Source organism: Sorex fumeus, unplaced genomic scaffold, assembly GCF_029834395.1.
Source record: "Sorex fumeus unplaced genomic scaffold, SorFum_2.1 ptg000098l, whole genome shotgun sequence".
NCBI lineage: Eukaryota > Metazoa > Chordata > Mammalia > Eulipotyphla > Soricidae > Sorex > Sorex fumeus.
In genome coordinates, this window is record NW_026606155.1 from 82683529 (window position 1) to 82700482 (window position 16954).

General features: G+C 39.1%; 1 protein-coding gene across 1 annotated transcript in view; it reads left to right on the forward strand.

The window, feature by feature from the left end:
- The window catches only part of FAM98B (family with sequence similarity 98 member B), a 31720-nt gene extending 16671 nt beyond the window's left edge, over positions 1-15049 (forward strand). Inside the window, exons 5-8 of the mRNA XM_056133722.1 lie at positions 265-345; positions 1912-2028; positions 9690-9857; positions 13881-15049. Coding sequence (XP_055989697.1) covers positions 265-345; positions 1912-2028; positions 9690-9857; positions 13881-14237 — 723 coding nt within the window. The 3' untranslated portion in view covers positions 14238-15049. The remainder of the gene's footprint in view (positions 1-264; positions 346-1911; positions 2029-9689; positions 9858-13880) is intronic.
- Positions 15050-16954: the final 1905 nt, after the last annotated feature.

Genomic DNA, 16954 nt, shown 5'->3' on the forward strand with positions numbered 1-16954 from the left:
TCTAGAAAATGTTTCAACTTGAATTAATTTAACTAATGTCTATTTGAAAAAGTCTACATTCTAAGGATAATTCTTTTTCTAGGATAGGGAGGTGTATTTTAATAGTTTCTCTATTATTGAATACATAATATTCAATATTATTATTCAATATTGAATAATATTCAATGAATAAAAGTATTCTCGAGTATTGAAACACTGTAAGGAAGAATAAGATTGTTTTAAAATAGAAATAGACTTATATCAGTCTTTCATATTTATTTTTAGGTGAAAGATATTCTCTCCAAAGTCCAGAAAAGTCATGTTGGAAAACCACTGTTGAAAATTGATTTAAATCTGGAGCAGGCGGTAAATTTTCCTCTTTGTTTTTTATATGTAATCAAATGACTGAATACAACTTAATTCATCACCGGATCCCTCTCTGTGATGCATGACTAACTGAGCCAATTGGGGGGTGCAAGGGCTTAGAGGATGGAGGGGCCACTGGCAGTGTACGGGGCATCAGGTTAGACCCAACATGAGCTGGTGGTGCTAGGGTACCGCCAGGGCCACACCCTGTGTTGCTGAGGATCCCATGCGAGACACGTGTTCTGTTACTTGAGCTGTCTCCCCCAACTCCTAAGTACAAATGAATATTAAAAGTGGAAGTCTAGGGGCTGGAGAGAGAGCACAGTGGGAAGGGCGTTTGCCTTGCATGCACCCGACCCGGGTTCAGTTCCCAGCATCCCATGTGGTCCCCTGAGCATGCTATTACTCAGGAGTAATTCCGAGTGCAGAGCCAGGAGTAACTCCTGTGCATCGCTGAGTATGACCCAAAAAGCAAAAATAAATAAATAAAAGAAAAAGAAAAATGGAAGTCTAGAGTTTACAGGGGGTAGCATATGGTTGTTGTTTTGGAAATGAAAATAGGTTGATATTCTACAGTGATGGGTCCTCTGTTTCTTCATATTTTTATGTTTTTAGTTAGTTTTTTTTAATTGAATTACTGTGAGATACAGTTACAAAGCTTTAATGTTGAGCTTCAGCCATACAATGATTGAACACCCATTCCTTCACGAGTGCACATTTTCCACCACCAATGTCCCCAGTATCCCCGTCCACACTATTCCAGTTCTCACCCTGCCTCTATGGCAGACAATTTCCCCAGTACATTCTCTCTATTTTTGGGCATTATAGTTTCCTTGAATTTCCACCACCATTCAAGCCTGCCTTTCAGAGGCAGATGCTAGATAATTTATTTTCTATTGCTCACTTTGAATATGAGAGGTCACACCACTGCTTTCCACACGCTTCTGGAATTCTAAGATTGTAAATGATTGGGGTCCAGAGACATCTCTGTAGGGCACTAATCTATTTTGGGATTCAATTGGGAATCCCTGGAGCAGGGCCTGGACCAGGGCCTTGCTTGTGGAAGTTCTGGGTCACCAGGGCTTCATTGGAGTGGCGGGAAGAACGCACCTGCTCTATCTGAGGTGCCCCGGTGAAATTGGCTCCATACGGGACCCGTAGAGATCTCCGGCAATGTGGTGTCTTCCGGAACTCGCAGCTGTGTGTCTGTACATTTTTAGGTAGTTGGCTTGAAGTATTATAGTCTTTCATAGCATGCGGGAGTTGGAAGTTGAAATGAGTGAAGTTTATTGGTATTTTCTTTTCTTGTTGATAGAAAATATATAGCCAATTACTTAAATCAGTACATTTGATTGAAGTTAAGAAACTCACTCTATCAGTTGTTGAATTTAATTACATATAAATTAAACTTCTAAATAACATCATAAATGTTGTAGCAAATAGTCACTTAAATAATTGCTATAATATCTTGTGGGATCAGAAAGTCAAATCAAAGTTTTAAGAATTTTAAAATTTGTATTTTGCATTTAATAAGTCTAAAGCTTAGGATTTTTGTTTCCTATTTAGGAGCAATTGGAAAAAATAAACGATGCTCTTTCCTGTGAATATGAATGCCGCCGGCGGATGTTGATGAAACGTTTAGATGTGACAGTGCAGTCCTTTGGATGGTCTGACAGAGCCAAGGTAAGGATGTTTTCCCATTGGTGTCCTGTAGGTGGTACTCTGTGACAGGTCTTCCAGCTCCTCTCAGGCACTGAAACATTTTGCAGTTCATCAGCACAGCGGGTAGGGCGTTCGCCTTACAAGCGGCCAACATGGCCGACCCGAGTTCGATTCCTCCGCCCCTCTCGGAGAGCCCGGCAAGCTACTGAGAGTATTCGATATGCCAGACACAGTAACAACAAAGTCTCCAATGGAGACGTTACTGGGCCCGCTCGAGCAAATCGACGATCAACGGGAGGGCCTTCACCAATAGTTGAAGGGATGAGCTATGTCTAGGCCAACTACTACTCTCATATTGATCCTGGTCTTATATCGTTCTCTGTTTGTATGTATCTTAATTCATCCCCCAAATCTTTCACATTAATTTTAGTGTCACACACGCGCGCACACACACACAAATGAGCATTATAGGAGACAGTGTTAGATATAAATGAGAATCTGATCAAGGAAGTGAAATATAAGGACAAGAATAATTGCAGATAGCACTGATGTTCTTAAAAATATCTCAATGGCTGTGGATTTTGTTTGTTCCATTTGAAAGTGAGTTGTTGAGTAGGAAGTTTTCCAAATATCATCTCTTCAGATAATTTTCTAGGGTGTCTTCCATCATTACAGTCTTTATATTGGCTGAACAGTTATTTTGCTACATGTGGGATAAGCTGGAATTATGCAGTTTTACTCAGATGGTGCCTGGCTGGAACATTCATGATTGTTGGTTCACATGTTCATATGCTTATGTTCAGGTGCTTCCATTACTTCTTCACTCTTAAGTGGTTTCTCTCTGTACATGATATCTTGCGTTTGTTTCATTCGACAGATTTTCTTAATTTTAAAAACCCACATATTTAATGGGTAATATAATAAATTTTTAGTCTTTTAGAGTTCTAGATATCAGAAGACCTAAAATCAAGGTATTGGCAGGGTTGCATTCCTTTTAGATGCTTCAGGGGAAAAAAATCCTTTTCCTTGTGTTTTCTAGAAAGCCTCCAGAAACCACATGGAGGATGAGTCCTTGGCTCTTGACCTCATCCTACATCTTCAAAACCAGTAGTGAGGATCTTCTGAGCTTTGTACCTTTGCTTTCTCCTGTCTCTGCCATTCTTGCCTCAGTTAAGGATCAGGGTCTCACACTGGATCTACTCTGATAATCCAGGATCATCTTTCCGTATTATGATTCTTAACTTTGATTATGCAATTGTGATTAATATATTCATAGCTTCTAGAGATTTAGATGTGAATATTCTTAGATTACCAACAGTTCTATCTCTTACTTGAATTGTTTTCCTCTTGCATTTGCATTTCTCTATTTCATGCTGTTGAGTTTATACTTTAAATAGAAACTCGAGAGTTCTGAGAAGTCCTCCCATTTTCTGCTTTTGTTCTCCTCCTCTGAGCTTGGTTTCTCCTGTTGCAGTCTGGGTCTTTGCCTGTCCATCCCATGCCATTCCAGCACTTCCTGGTTCCCATGACCTCTTCCGTTGTTTATTCCTCTTTCATTTTTTTAAGCTATTTGCTCTCAGTTTTTCTCTGATAAAACATTATACCCACTTTGATAATTTTCTTCATTATCTGGCGGTTTGGGGCCAGAACCTGCCTGCTGTGCTCAGAGGTTACTCCTAACAGTGTGCTCAGGGGTCACTCCTGGGGGCCCTCTGGGACCATATCTGCTGCTGGGATTGAACCTGTGTCAATCACAAGACAAGCATCCTGCCTGTTTACTGTCTTTCTGGCCTCTATTCTGGCAGTTTTTTTCTTTTTTATAGTTGTGTAATATGTCATTGATCACTTGATCACTTGACAATAAATAGCAATAAAATGTTAAATATGCTCTTTTAAAAACATTTTGATATTATATAGGCACGTTATAAAGGGAAATTTAAATTTAAATCATTGATATTTTTCAGAGTATGGTGCTTTCCAGGTAATTAGCAGAGTGTAACCCTGGTTGCTAACTGCAAGTTTCACACTAGTAAATGGTTTGCTTTTTAGTATTTACAGTTAAACAGACAAGACATTTTCTCTTCCTTTAGACAATTTATGCTGTGAAGATCTCCTTTCAAACATTGGTCATTATCAGAAGATGATGGGTGACCATTAGACAGTTAAATGTCCAAAGTTTCCCACTAGTTGCATGACTTTTGAACAAATTTGTAGTGTGATGTAGATTTATTTTTCTCATGGTTTGTGCTGTTTGTTAGGTATGTATATATATAACTACATAACATCAGTGTGCCTGAGAGCCATACTTAAACTTTGTCAGTGCCAAGGAGAGGTACTCTGAATGCAAAAGATTAGTACTCCACAAATAGTTTCCTATCAGGGTGATGAGATTAAATGTGTCTTGTATAGTGCATATTTAGCTTGTTGGGTAAATAAAAATTCTTGGTCAAAACTCTAAGAATATTGAAGGCATTGCTTCCTTTTTTTCTAGCATTTAGTGCTGATAGTAAGAAACTGGATGCTAGTGTCTTTCCTGTAGGTCACCTTTTATTTTTCTCTGAAAGTTTTTAGGTTATTTTCAATCTATGATGTTCTGAAAATCCACGATGTATGTGGATTTGAGTTCTTTTTTATTAAGGTGTGAAATAAATACTAAGTGAACCCTCTAATCTTTAGACTTTTAGCTTTTATGTTTCCCCTTCTGTCTTCTTTTTGAAACTCTGTTAAATATTGAATGGCTTGGATAATTATTTTTGTTTGTTTCTCTTATTCTCCTTTTTTTGGTTTTTGTTTTTGTGAAGGTCAGGTTTTATTGAAACTTAGATGTGAGAGGAGAGAACAAATACGTGTTTAAGAGAGAACACAGGCTTCTCCAGAATGGAAAAGCTGGCAGAGAGACCTAGAGAAAAGGAAGCAAGATAGGGGTTCAAGGGAGGGCATAGGCTTGGAGAACAAGCCTCTTTTTTCCTTTTTGATTCATTTTCTTACAGATGCTGTCAGTTTCATGTATTGAATTTTGTTTCTACTGCATTTAATTTGTAGAAATTGTGTTGGGGGGAGGAGGAGTGAGGGTTGTTAAATTTTTCTTTTTTCAAGACTTTTTTTTAATGGATGTTCTGTTTTTCTCAAATGAGTATAATATTTTTTGTCACCTGTAGGAAGAGGTTTTTTTTTGACGGGGGGGTGTCTTCCTTGGTCTTGTGACTTTCTTCAAATGAATAAATGGATAGTGGTCCTTGGTTGTCCATATTTAAGAGCAAGCTATTTAAAAGCAACTGTGAAGTCCAGTCATTTTTAGGAGTTGTTGACATCTGAAATTGTTGGAGCTGGCTATTGTGTTCTAGGAATTTTCCTTTTGAGGGGGATCCTTACAGAACTTGGGGACCTGGGTTCCACTCCTGGTGGACTTGACTTGACAGTGTGGACCTCTGTTCGGGTTATAGTATACTTCAGCTTAGTGGTGCTGGGGACCACCAGAGTCATTCTCATGATGTTCAAAAGGCCACCGGACACATGTGGCATTGTGGCTTTGTGGTTCAGGGGATAAAACTCAGGGTGTTCTACTCTTTTGAACATGCTCAGGGCTGTTTCTGGCTCTGTGCTCAGGAGTGGACCCTGGTGGTTTTCAGGGGGACCATTTACAGTGCTGGTGATCAAACCAGGGTCGGCCGCCTGCAAGGTAAGTTCTTTATTTCCTGTACTATACATTCATTCAATATCTCCTTTATTGTGTTGCAGGGGGGTGAGGGGGGCGGGAACGGGGTGTAATGGTCATACTGGCAGAGCTCAGTAGCTTCTTCTGGCTTGTTTGAGGGTCATTCACTTTTAGTGGTACTCGGGAGATTGATTTGGGTTCCCTATTTGCAAAACATGCCCTCTTTTCTAATTAGTGTCATTTTTTTTACTTATATTTTAAATGATACTATAATTCTTTTACAGATTTTTCCTGTATCACCACCAAAAATATTTGTATATTTTTATTTGTAATTTCCAAAGTATATTTGTAGGATAGGTGAGTCACTCCCATTAGTGCATGGGGAGCCATATGCAGTGCCAGGAGTCAAACTGGGGTTGGACACATACAAGGGAAGTACCTTAGCTCTTGTATTATCTCCCCAGTCCTCAGAATACATTTTGGGGAGTAGGGGCTCTGTATGGGGACACATTGGCTGTTCTCGGGGCTTACTACAGCTCTGCACTGAGGGATTATTCCTAGTGGTGCTCAGGTTACTAATGTGATACTGGGAATTGAACCTGATTGACTGCAAGGCAAGTGCTTTACCAGCTATACTATTGCTCTGGCCCCCAAAGACTATTCTTATAGCAGATTTCTAAATGGAAAATTTACTCTCAAAGATGATGTTCTTGATTCAGTGGGAAAAATATTTTCCACAAAGTGTTTAAATTTAAACTTCTGCTGGTAGGGTAAATTAAATTTTGTTTTTTAGTCTCTTTAATATGTAGTATATGTTAAATTTTTAATGCTCATTTGATGTTAAAAATATTAAATAAAGATTTAAATTGTTTAAATTTGTCTTTTTTATTGGTTGAATTGAACTTTTTTTAAACGTGTTAGTCATTTGAATTTCCTCTTTTTAAAAATTTCTTTTTCTATTTTATTTTATTTTCCCTTCAGTGTCTTTTTGTTTCCCTTTCAATTGAGCATCTTGTGTATTAAGAATCCTAGCCACTAGACCATCAGGGCTGGAGCGATAGCACAGCGGTAGGGTGTTTTTGCCTTGCACGCAGCCAACATGATCGACCTGAGTTCGATTCCTCTGCCCCTCTCGGAGAGCCTGGCAAGCTACCGAGAGTATCTCGCCTGCACGGCAGAGCCTGGCAAGCTACCTGTGATGTATTTGATATGCCAAACACAGTAACAACAAAGTCTCCAATGGAGACGTTACTGGGCCCGCTCGAGCAAATCGATGAATAACGGGAGGACTGTGACTGCTATTTATTCAGCCACTGATTAGCTGATTGAATTGTACATGAACTCCACCTTACTTTTTTTTTCCCATTTTTTATAATTTTATTTATTGAATCACCGTGAGAGCAGTTACAAAGCTTTCGGGTTTAAGTCTCAGTCATACAATGAAACACCCATACCTTCACCAGTACCCATTCTCCACCACCAAAAATCCCAATATACCCCCATCCCACACCCTCCCCCTGCCTGTGGGGCAGATGATTTCCACATTACTCTCTCTCTACTTTGATCACATTCACTATTTCGACACCAGACCCACCATTATTTGAGATTTTACCCCAACACCCAGATCTACCGAAAAGGCAACAATAGACAATTTGTGTTCTATTGCTGGTTATGAATAACATGATGTCGTGTGGCTGCAGTAGGGCCATGTGGTTTTGAAATTCCAAAATTTTAACACTTAAATCTGGAGGGATTTCTGCCAAAAGCCACTGGGTTTAGAGATCTGCTCCTGAGTCTCTGGGATCATGGCCGTTGAGCAGCTTGATGAGGAGCCAGAGAGGCCGTTTGTGGGCGATGACTTGGGGTCTCGTTGGGGTGGGGAGGACAGGCCCGGCTCCCCCAACCCCCCCCCCCCCCATCCCGTGAGGTGAAGCCCAACAAGTTTCGTCACTGCGGGCCCAAGCCTGACTGTCCAGTGGCCTCTGGAGGATGACAGCCACCAAGTCGCCAAGAGGGAGCAGGCGGAGGGACAACACCCTTTCCTCCCTGGGGTGGCCCAGCAACAGTAACGTACTGTGGAGTCCGGATGCATTTCTGCCAAAAGCCATTGGGTTTTGAGATTTGTTTCTGAGTCTCTGGGATCATGGCCGTTAAGCAGCTTGATCAGGAGCCAGAGAGGCCATTCGTGGGCGATGACTTGGGATCTCATTGGGGTGGGGAGGACAAGCCCGGCTCCACCCCCATCCCGTGAGGCCCTGTGTGTCTCGTCACTGGGGTCCCAAATGTGACTATTCAGTGGCCTCTGAAGGATGGCGGCCACTGGGCCACCAGGGGGAACAGGCCAAGGCACGAAACCTATTCCCACCTGGGCTGGCCCAGCACCAGTAGCCTACTGCAGGGATCGGACGCATTTCTACCTAAAGCCGCTGGGTTCCAAGATTTGTTTCTGAGTCTCTGGGATCATGTCCATTAAGCAGTTCAATCAGGAACCAAAGAGGTCTTGCCTCCAATTATATAACTGAGCCGGAGGTGGTTTGTGGGTGTGTTTCCCACATACCTAACTTTTGGCAGTTTACTTTCTTGGTAAACTTTGCCCCAAGTTTTTGGGGTCTGACCAAAGGCAGCAGCAATTTTGGGGTATCTGGAAGTCTGAAGGTGCCATGAGGCTGCTGATGCACTCGCTTCACAGGTACAGGTTGACCTGCTGGTGGCCTGATATGTAAAATTTAAAAAATTTTTTTTTTAAATAGTTGTGTGGCTTTTTTAGTTTCAAATAAAACTTTAAACTACAAATTCTTTACTGTATTTAGATTTCCCTTTGTTACATACTATACCTAATTTTTACCATTAAGCAGCAATACCTTCCAGTATCATTAAAAAAATAACTCATCTTGTGCCTGGAGCCATAGTACAGTGGGTAGGGCTCTTACCTTGCTTGCAGCCTATCTGGGTTCAATCCCTGGCACCCCATATGGTTCCAAGCCCACCAGGAATAATCTCTAAGCATCACCAGATGTGGCCCAAACCCCCACTCCTCCCCTCCTCCAAATAACTCATTCCTTTTCTCTTCCCCTTACCTTTGAATGCTGCCAGTACCATTTATTGATTCATATATTTATAAGGTTTGACTCTTGGTTGCCCTGTATCATCAATCTATTTTCCCCCTCCCCTATTTTTCCCACCCTCCCAAGTTCCACGTAATTCGTCAGCGGTAGTATAATAAACCTTTGTTTTGAGGGTCAGATAGACTTTTATTGTAAATGAGTAAAATTTTTTTCTTTCCTCTTTTTTTTTTTTTTTTGAAAATGTTTAAGCTTTCTAAGCTCAATTTTTCTTGTATTTGCAAAAGGGAGTAATAATCACTCTAAAAGGATGCTTTGAGAATTAAAGAAACAATGACAAGTGACTAGTATCTTGGCACATTTAATAAAGTTACAATGAGTATTCCCTGCTAAGACAATGATGATAATATCCTATTATGTGTTAGTATCTGGCAGAATTCTGTTTCAGAACTCTTTAAGTTATTTGTATGTATTTAGTTCTGAATTAACTTTGGACTTATTTTTCTCCTCTTCATTATAACTTCCTCAAATCAATCCAATAGATTTTCCATTCCTTTTTTAGCCAATTGAGGAAAAAACTGACAGTACTCAGTCTCCTGATCCAGAAACTTTTATCTCCATTAATCCAAGTTTTTTTTTTTTTTATAAGATTCACTGATGTTTTCTTCTTAAAGGCCCTATGTGTATTTTTGGTGAAGTTACTCTAAGTATTTTGTTTTTGGTCACTGTGAATGGAATTTTTCTGTTACCTTTTTAATGAGTTGTTACTGGTAATTATATATTCTTTTAGTATCTGTTGGTCTGTTTTTTCATTCCATATGCAAATTGTCATTAGGTATTTGGATATTTTGCACTTTACTACTTCTGCATTGTCTCTTTTCTTTCTGGAGATGATGATTGCCATTGCTTTTTCAGTTGAAATGTTTGTTCTCTGGTTCCTTTTGTCCCTAATTTTTGTCTTTTAGGTAAAAACAGATGATATAGCAAGAATTTATCAACCTAAACGTTACGCTTTGTCGCCTAAGACAACAATTACGTTGGCCCATCTATTAGCTGCTCGTGAAGATCTGTCCAAGATCATTAGGACAAGTAGTGGCACCAGCCGAGAGAAGACGGCATGTGCCATAAACAAGGTTTGTTTCTTTTGATATAGTGGAGAATGCATTTATGATATCCTTATTAAATGTTTTTATGGATTTTAATTCTTTAAAAATGCATTTATTATATCTTTATTGAGTATTCAAATATTTATAATATCTTCAATTGAATGTTTTTATGGATTTTAATTTTTTTTCTTAAAAAATGAGACCCTAAAAGAGAGAATGATAGAGAGACCCATCTTTCTGTTTGTGTTGTGTGTGGGTATTGATTTAAACTTCTACTTTCATAAATTAAACCAAAATTTTATCTGATTATGAGAAATCAAGAATTGTTTTTGTTGATAACTTTAGCAATAATTGAATTCTAAGAATTTTGTCTCTTGTTATTAAAGCTCTATAGGAGTCATTCCAGAGTGCTTCCATACTGCTCATTTCATTGGTGCAAAGGGAAACATACTTTGGGGTCATAAAACCTGAGCTTTTTTTCTGTCATTTGCTATCTATCATCCTACATTTAATTACTTTTTTATTTAGTCCCCATGAAATTACAGTTATTCATGAGTGGGTTTCAGACATATAGTGTTTCAACATCAATCCCTTCACCAGTTTCCATTTCGCTCCACCACATTGTACACCCCACTGTTTAGTGTCCTACCTACCAGTCTCATTCTATATTACCTGTCATCATTTTAAATTTCATCATTTACAATTGAGAAATCAGATGAGGCAAGTCACCCAATCACTTTGATAAATTCAAAGTATTTATCTCTTTCTGACGTTAGTCTTAAATAAGCCTAGAGCATAACCCCCTTACCTTAAAATAATAGCAGCGGCAGTTGACTAATATAGAACGCGAGTTGGCTTGACTAGCATGTAACTCTGTTTAGATCATGCATTCTGGAAACTCTTACCAAAAAGAAAAGCATCAGAAGTGAGGGGGCTGAATTATTTTAAGATATTCTATCTCATAATTCATTTTCCCTGTAATAAGAAAGGTGCCATTGCTGTAGAGAATACCTTGCCAGAGAGATGGGTTGTATTTAAAGTCCGCTTTTGGCAAAGTGTGTCAGCTCACTGGATGGGATGCTGCCCCATTTGTGACTGATTTGAGTAAATCCAATTAGATCTCTAAACAAAATTGGAAAACAGTTTGCTACTTTTTGCTAATCTTGGCATCAATGTTTGTGCTTCTTTACTACCATGTTAGGTCAGTCTCCGTTTTCTCAGTTTTCAGTCTTTAAATATGTTTGCTATCTTGCTCCAGGTATTTATAATCTCTTGCTGGAGCAAAAGTTCAACTTAAGTGACATTGCCCTTCTCTTTTTTCAGTTTATTTTTTAGATTTGGGGCTATACCCAGTGATGCTCAGGAGTTACTCCTGGCTCTGCCCTCAGGAATCACTCCTGATGGTGTTCAGGGCACCATATGGGATGTGGGGATCGAACATCAGTTGGTTGCGTGCAAAGCAAGTGCCCTACCTGCTGTATCATCTCTTTGACTTCTCTTTTGAATTTATATAATTTACCCTCTAATTATTTGAGAACAGTCTTAGTTCTTAGAGCAGTATTCCCATTTACTAATCAACATGGTTGGTGAAGAAATTGAAGAGATTAACAACTAAGGAAAGGTTTTTGTTTGGGTTTGAATATTAGGTCATTTTAGGTTAATTATGTCAAAAAAGTTTTAAAGCTAACTTTAAAAAGAATGCTTATTTACTTTGAGCCTTGCCCCACAATGTTTTATTCCACAGAGGTAAGGCGTTTGCCTTGCGCGCGGCCAGCCTGGCTGAGCCAAGTTTGATTCCTCCACCCCTCTCAGAGAGCCCGGCAAGCTACCGAGAGTATCTCGCCCACACAGCAAAGCCTGGCAAGCTCCCTGTGACATATTCAATATGCCAAACACAGTAACAAGAAGTCTCATAATGGAGACGTTACTGGGTCTGCTCAGCAAATGGATGAACAACCTGAGGACAGTGCCACAGTGCTACATTCATGACAGATTACGGAAACATTGTTTTGATCAGGGGATCAGTGGAAGTGGAACCAAAGTCATTCAGAACTTATTATTTCGCCTTTTGGGTCACACCCAGCATTGCACAGGGCTTACTCCTGGCTCATGCACTCAGGAATTACTCCTAGTGGTACTCAGGGGACCATATGGGATGCTGGGAATTGAACCCAGGTTTGACTGCGTGCAAGGCAAATGCTCTACTTGCTGTGCTATTTCTCCAGCCCCCAAAACTTTTTTTTTTTTGAAGCAGTTACTGTTTAACTTTTCTTGAAATAGCCTCTCTGGAAATTTTTTTTTCTTTTTTTTGGGTCACACCTGGAGTTGCACAGGGGTTACTCCTGGCTCTGCACTCAGGAATTACTGAGTATTGCTCAGGGGACCATATGGGATGCTGGGAATTGAACCCAGGTTGGCTGAGTGCAAACGCCCTACCCTCTGTGCTATCCCTCCAGCCCCTCTCTGGAAACTTTTGATTTTCTCTTGACTGTGATAGATATGATACCCTTATCACTGCTGTCTTTTTTTTTTTTTTATTAGTGAGACATCATGAGGTACAGTTGTAGACTTACAAATTCTTGTGCTTGGGTTTCACTCATACAATGATTACTGCTGTCTTTTTCTGTTTTTTTTTTTTCTTTTCTGGGTATATAAAGTAAATCTTTCTATAAAAAGTTGAAGACTTGAGGGACAGGGAGAGATAAAACAGGGGCTTAGGTGTGCATGCTGCAAGTCACCAACTCCAGTTTTGTCCCCAACACTGTTCCCCCAAACATGCCAGAAATGATGATCCCTGAACACAATGGGTGTAGCCAAAACAAACAAACAAACAAACAAACAAAAAAGTCTGGCAACTTAAACCAGACTCCTAGTGGCTAGAGAGATGGTACAGCAGGTAAGGTGCTGGTCAGGCACAGGACCAGACATACATGGTTCCCTAGCTCAGCCAGGAGTAATCCCTAACCACAGAGCCAGGAGTTAGCCCTAAGAACTGCTGGGTATGGCCCCCCAAAAAACAAAACCAAACTCCTTTGGTGTTTACCTTTTAAAAAGGTAAAATGATTAAGAAAGTATATTGTGTATTTATTTTCTTCATAATTATATAGCAGCCAGTATTATTGAAAATTAGTGAGTTTATGTTCCTCATAAGAAAAGAATTGGTTATTGCAAATTCTTGTAGCTTTCTGCACTGATACTTTTATTAATCTCTCGCCATGTTCATTCACATTTGTTCATATATACTTGATAGTGTGTGTTGAAATAAAATGTACTTAGAAATGTAGTTGTTTTAAATTATCCATTTACCAAATTAGTGGCAATGGAAAGCATGGTTATATGAAGTTAATGTATATTATATTATAATAAAGTTAATGTATATTATGTCTATAATGTAACTTATAAAAGACATAAAGTTAATAAAAGTATTTCATTTATGTTGAATATGTTTGCAAGACAACTCTTTTTTAGTGTAATGGATGCTGAGCGATAGCACAGTGGGTAGGTTTGCCTTGCACACAGCTGACCCAGATTTGATCCCTGGCATCCCATATCATTCCCAAGCACCTTCAGCAGTAATTCCTGAGTGTAGAGCCAGGAATAACTCTTGAGCATTGCCCAAACCTGTACCCCCCCCACCCCCAAGAACTTGTGAAGCAAATTTAAATGAGAAATTAAATTAATAAATCTTTAAATCTCAGAAATATCCCTCTTGGTTATTTAAAAATAATTTTAAAGAAATTATTTTAAATTTATGTACATTCTAAAGAATTTGATATATATTCTCCATATTAATTTATACTGCTGTTTTCATGCCCTTAAATATTTGATTTTGGGCCTTTGCTAGAAGTAGCAACTTTAGCATCATTAGCATTCTTTATGTAAATTTAAATGTTAATTTGTTTGGAGTGGTGCTTGACTGCATGTGGTGCTGGGCATTAAACCTGGGTCAGCCGCATGCAAGGCAGGTGCCCTACCTGTTGTACTATCTCGCTGACTCCAAATTTAAGCTTTTTAAAATATTAGAAACTGAAAGAAAATGTTTCTTCACAGGTGCTGATGGGCAGGGTACCTGACAGGGGCGGAAGACCGAATGAAATTGAACCACCGCCTCCTGAAATGCCCCCTTGGCAAAAGAGACAAGACGGCGGCGGCGGTGGAAGGGGTGGTTGGGGTGGTGGAGGTGGTAGAGGAGGTGGGGGTGGGCGAGGTGGCTGGGGAGGTGGAGGAGGAGGAGGAGGGGGAGGAGGAGGCTGGGGAGGGGGTGGGGGAGGAGGTGGAAGAGGAGGTTTCCAAGGCAGGGGAGATTATGGTGGAAGAGGAGGGGGATATGGTGGGAGAGGAGGCTATGGAGGAAGGGGTTATGGAGATCCATACGGGGGAGGAGGTGGGGGATACAGACGATACTGAAAGCTGGAGAAAAAAAGCAACTAGGTAACTGCTTCTTGGTAAATGCATTAGGTATAGTGTTCTAAAGAACATACTTGAATGTCATCCTTGAAGTAAAGGCGATGTTAGATTCCCTGGTGATCTCATTCTTGAATTGGATTAATATGTAAGAATATTGTTTTATACTACCATTTGCTCTCTTAGACAAAGAGATTTTTTTCTGTGTGTACCCTTGAGCATGTTGTCTTTTCTAAAAAAAAAAAGAGCAAAAATTTTTTTTAAAAAAATGTAAATATTTATTGCCACCTGACTTGGAAAATAGAAAGTATTTTATTGTCATGATTGAATTTAGATTGTTAGCTGTATTTTATTCAAGTCTGAGACACGTAGATTACCCCGCTTCAAGTGGCAAGGGATGTAGACTGTTGTCTTCCTTTTATTCCTGTGGCTGTGTTCTATATTTAATTCTACTTTACAAAATAGTAGGAAAAGACCCTGATAATTTTAATAGGTGGTCATCTTGATTCAGTTTTCCTCTTACTGGAGGCAGTTACTCTGCTGAGGTCTCCATTAAAGGTTCCATGAATTGAAACCCAAGTATACTTTTTCCTATCTATATTTGGTCGATTTTCCAGTTGAATTTAAAATTTGTGTAACTTTTTATTTTTTGCGTAACAAAGCAAAAGTTAATATTGAGGTCAGAATTATTCTAAGGGACAAGGATGTACTAGTTTTACATGATGATGTATAAAATATGTTTCTATAAACTGGTTTCTTCTTCATTTGTGCAGTCACTTTAGATATCTGCATATGAAAATACAAGATTCATTGCATTCAGTGTATCAGAATATGGGCCTTGGCAACCCTTGGTAATTCTGATTCATATTGAAATTCAGAAAACATGGGGCTTGGCAATGTCTGTGTGGTGTGTAGTAGTCAAAGGTTTGAAGATCAAGAATTTTGAATTCCAATTATAGAATTTAGTCCTAGGCCAGGGGTCCTGTGTGCTGAGATGACCTTGTTTTCAGGGATTAACTTGTTCTCATTTATAATAAGGAAATGTGGCAGTTGCCCCCTTTTAACAACAAATACCAGTACAATCTATTGAGTATATAGAGCTTCCAGCATTGTGGTTTAAAGGTGGACCAAGTAACGCTTTTGGGTTTTTATTGCATTACTGAAGAGAATTAAAGAGAACTACACAATCTTTTTCAATTCTATTAAAAAATCTGTATCCCAATAACATCTGTGCATAACAAATTTCTGTGATCTAGCTAGCAGAAAGTTTGAGTACTGGAGCTTGTCTGGATGGCTGGCATTTTTACTTTGTATCCTTTAACCCTTTAAAGAAATTTGTTCGGTTAAGGAAAACATAAATTTTATCCATTTTTTGTAAACTTACTCAAAAATTTATTCATTATTACTTTTTTCATTTTTTGTTTTTTGGGCCACAACCAACTATGCTCAGGGGTTACTCCTGACTCTGCACTCAGGGAATACTCCTGGAAGGCTTGAGGGACCATATGAGGTGCTGGGGATTGAACGTTGGTTGGCCAGGCGCAAGGCAAGTGCCCTGCCGCTGTACTGTTTCTCTGGCTTCCCAAATTAAATTAAGATACTTAAATTCACATATGATACTTGGAGGGAAATGCTTTCCATAATTAACAAAACACTGAGGACTGAAGCTTATTTGTGAGGCCCTGAAGGAAGTTCGATCCCCTTCACTTTGGGTGAAGCTCTGGAGGCTCTTAAGAACCACATAGCTTGTGCAGCACCTAATTACTAGGTCCAAGCATTGAACTGTCTTAACCACTTGGTCCATTCTAGACCCTAGTATCTTATTTTCTCCTGAAGGTAGGACTTTCATGATAACCTTCATTCTGTAAAATTTCTTTTGTCTAAGAGTCTACTGAGCAATATCTGTAACAGCAATAAGGCAATTTGGGGCCTTAATGTGAAAGATAAGAAATGCTTTGTAAATATTTGCAAATGATTGCAACATGTAGTTGTATGACGAGCGGCATTTTACTGCTTTCTAAAATCTTGACACCTCTTTTCTGTGTCTCTTCAGTTTTTTTTTTCCATATTCTCAATTTCACTTTTTTCTCTGCTTAAAAAATTTTCTTTTGCTGTGTTTAGCCTAGCTTGTACATTTAATAGCACTTATAGACATGACTTTATGGGAGTTTGTGAATTAGTGAAATAGCTGATCTCTCATATGGACTTCTAAAGGGCCTGTGTCTTGTCCATATATTCACTCTAAATATGCCCTCAGCAAAAGGGATCAGGTATTTTCTGTGAATTTATTATTCCTTTATGTTCTTCAGATCAGGGATACCTTACTTCAATAGCAGAAAAACATTTTACCTGTATTTATATCAAAAGAGGGTAAGATAACCTACAAAAGACTTGTGACCAGAAAATGTTCTTAACAGTGATAACCTGTAAAAATCAGAGTTAAAATATTTGGAATGGGAGTTGGGTTGGAGAATGGGAGTGTTTAATCTCTCCTTTGGTATCAGGTTGTGTGACATCATTTTGAATGATAATGAATTGTCATAAAGATAAACATGCCCACATTCAAATATCAGTATGGTACACAGTGGAATTTTTACTGGAATTATCTTCTCATCACAGGCTTGGCTAAACAGAAGTTGACTAGGGAATGAAGGAGAAAAGCATGGCTATCTCTAGTTCTAAATATTTATAAACAATATTTATGCCTCTGTACACTGGAT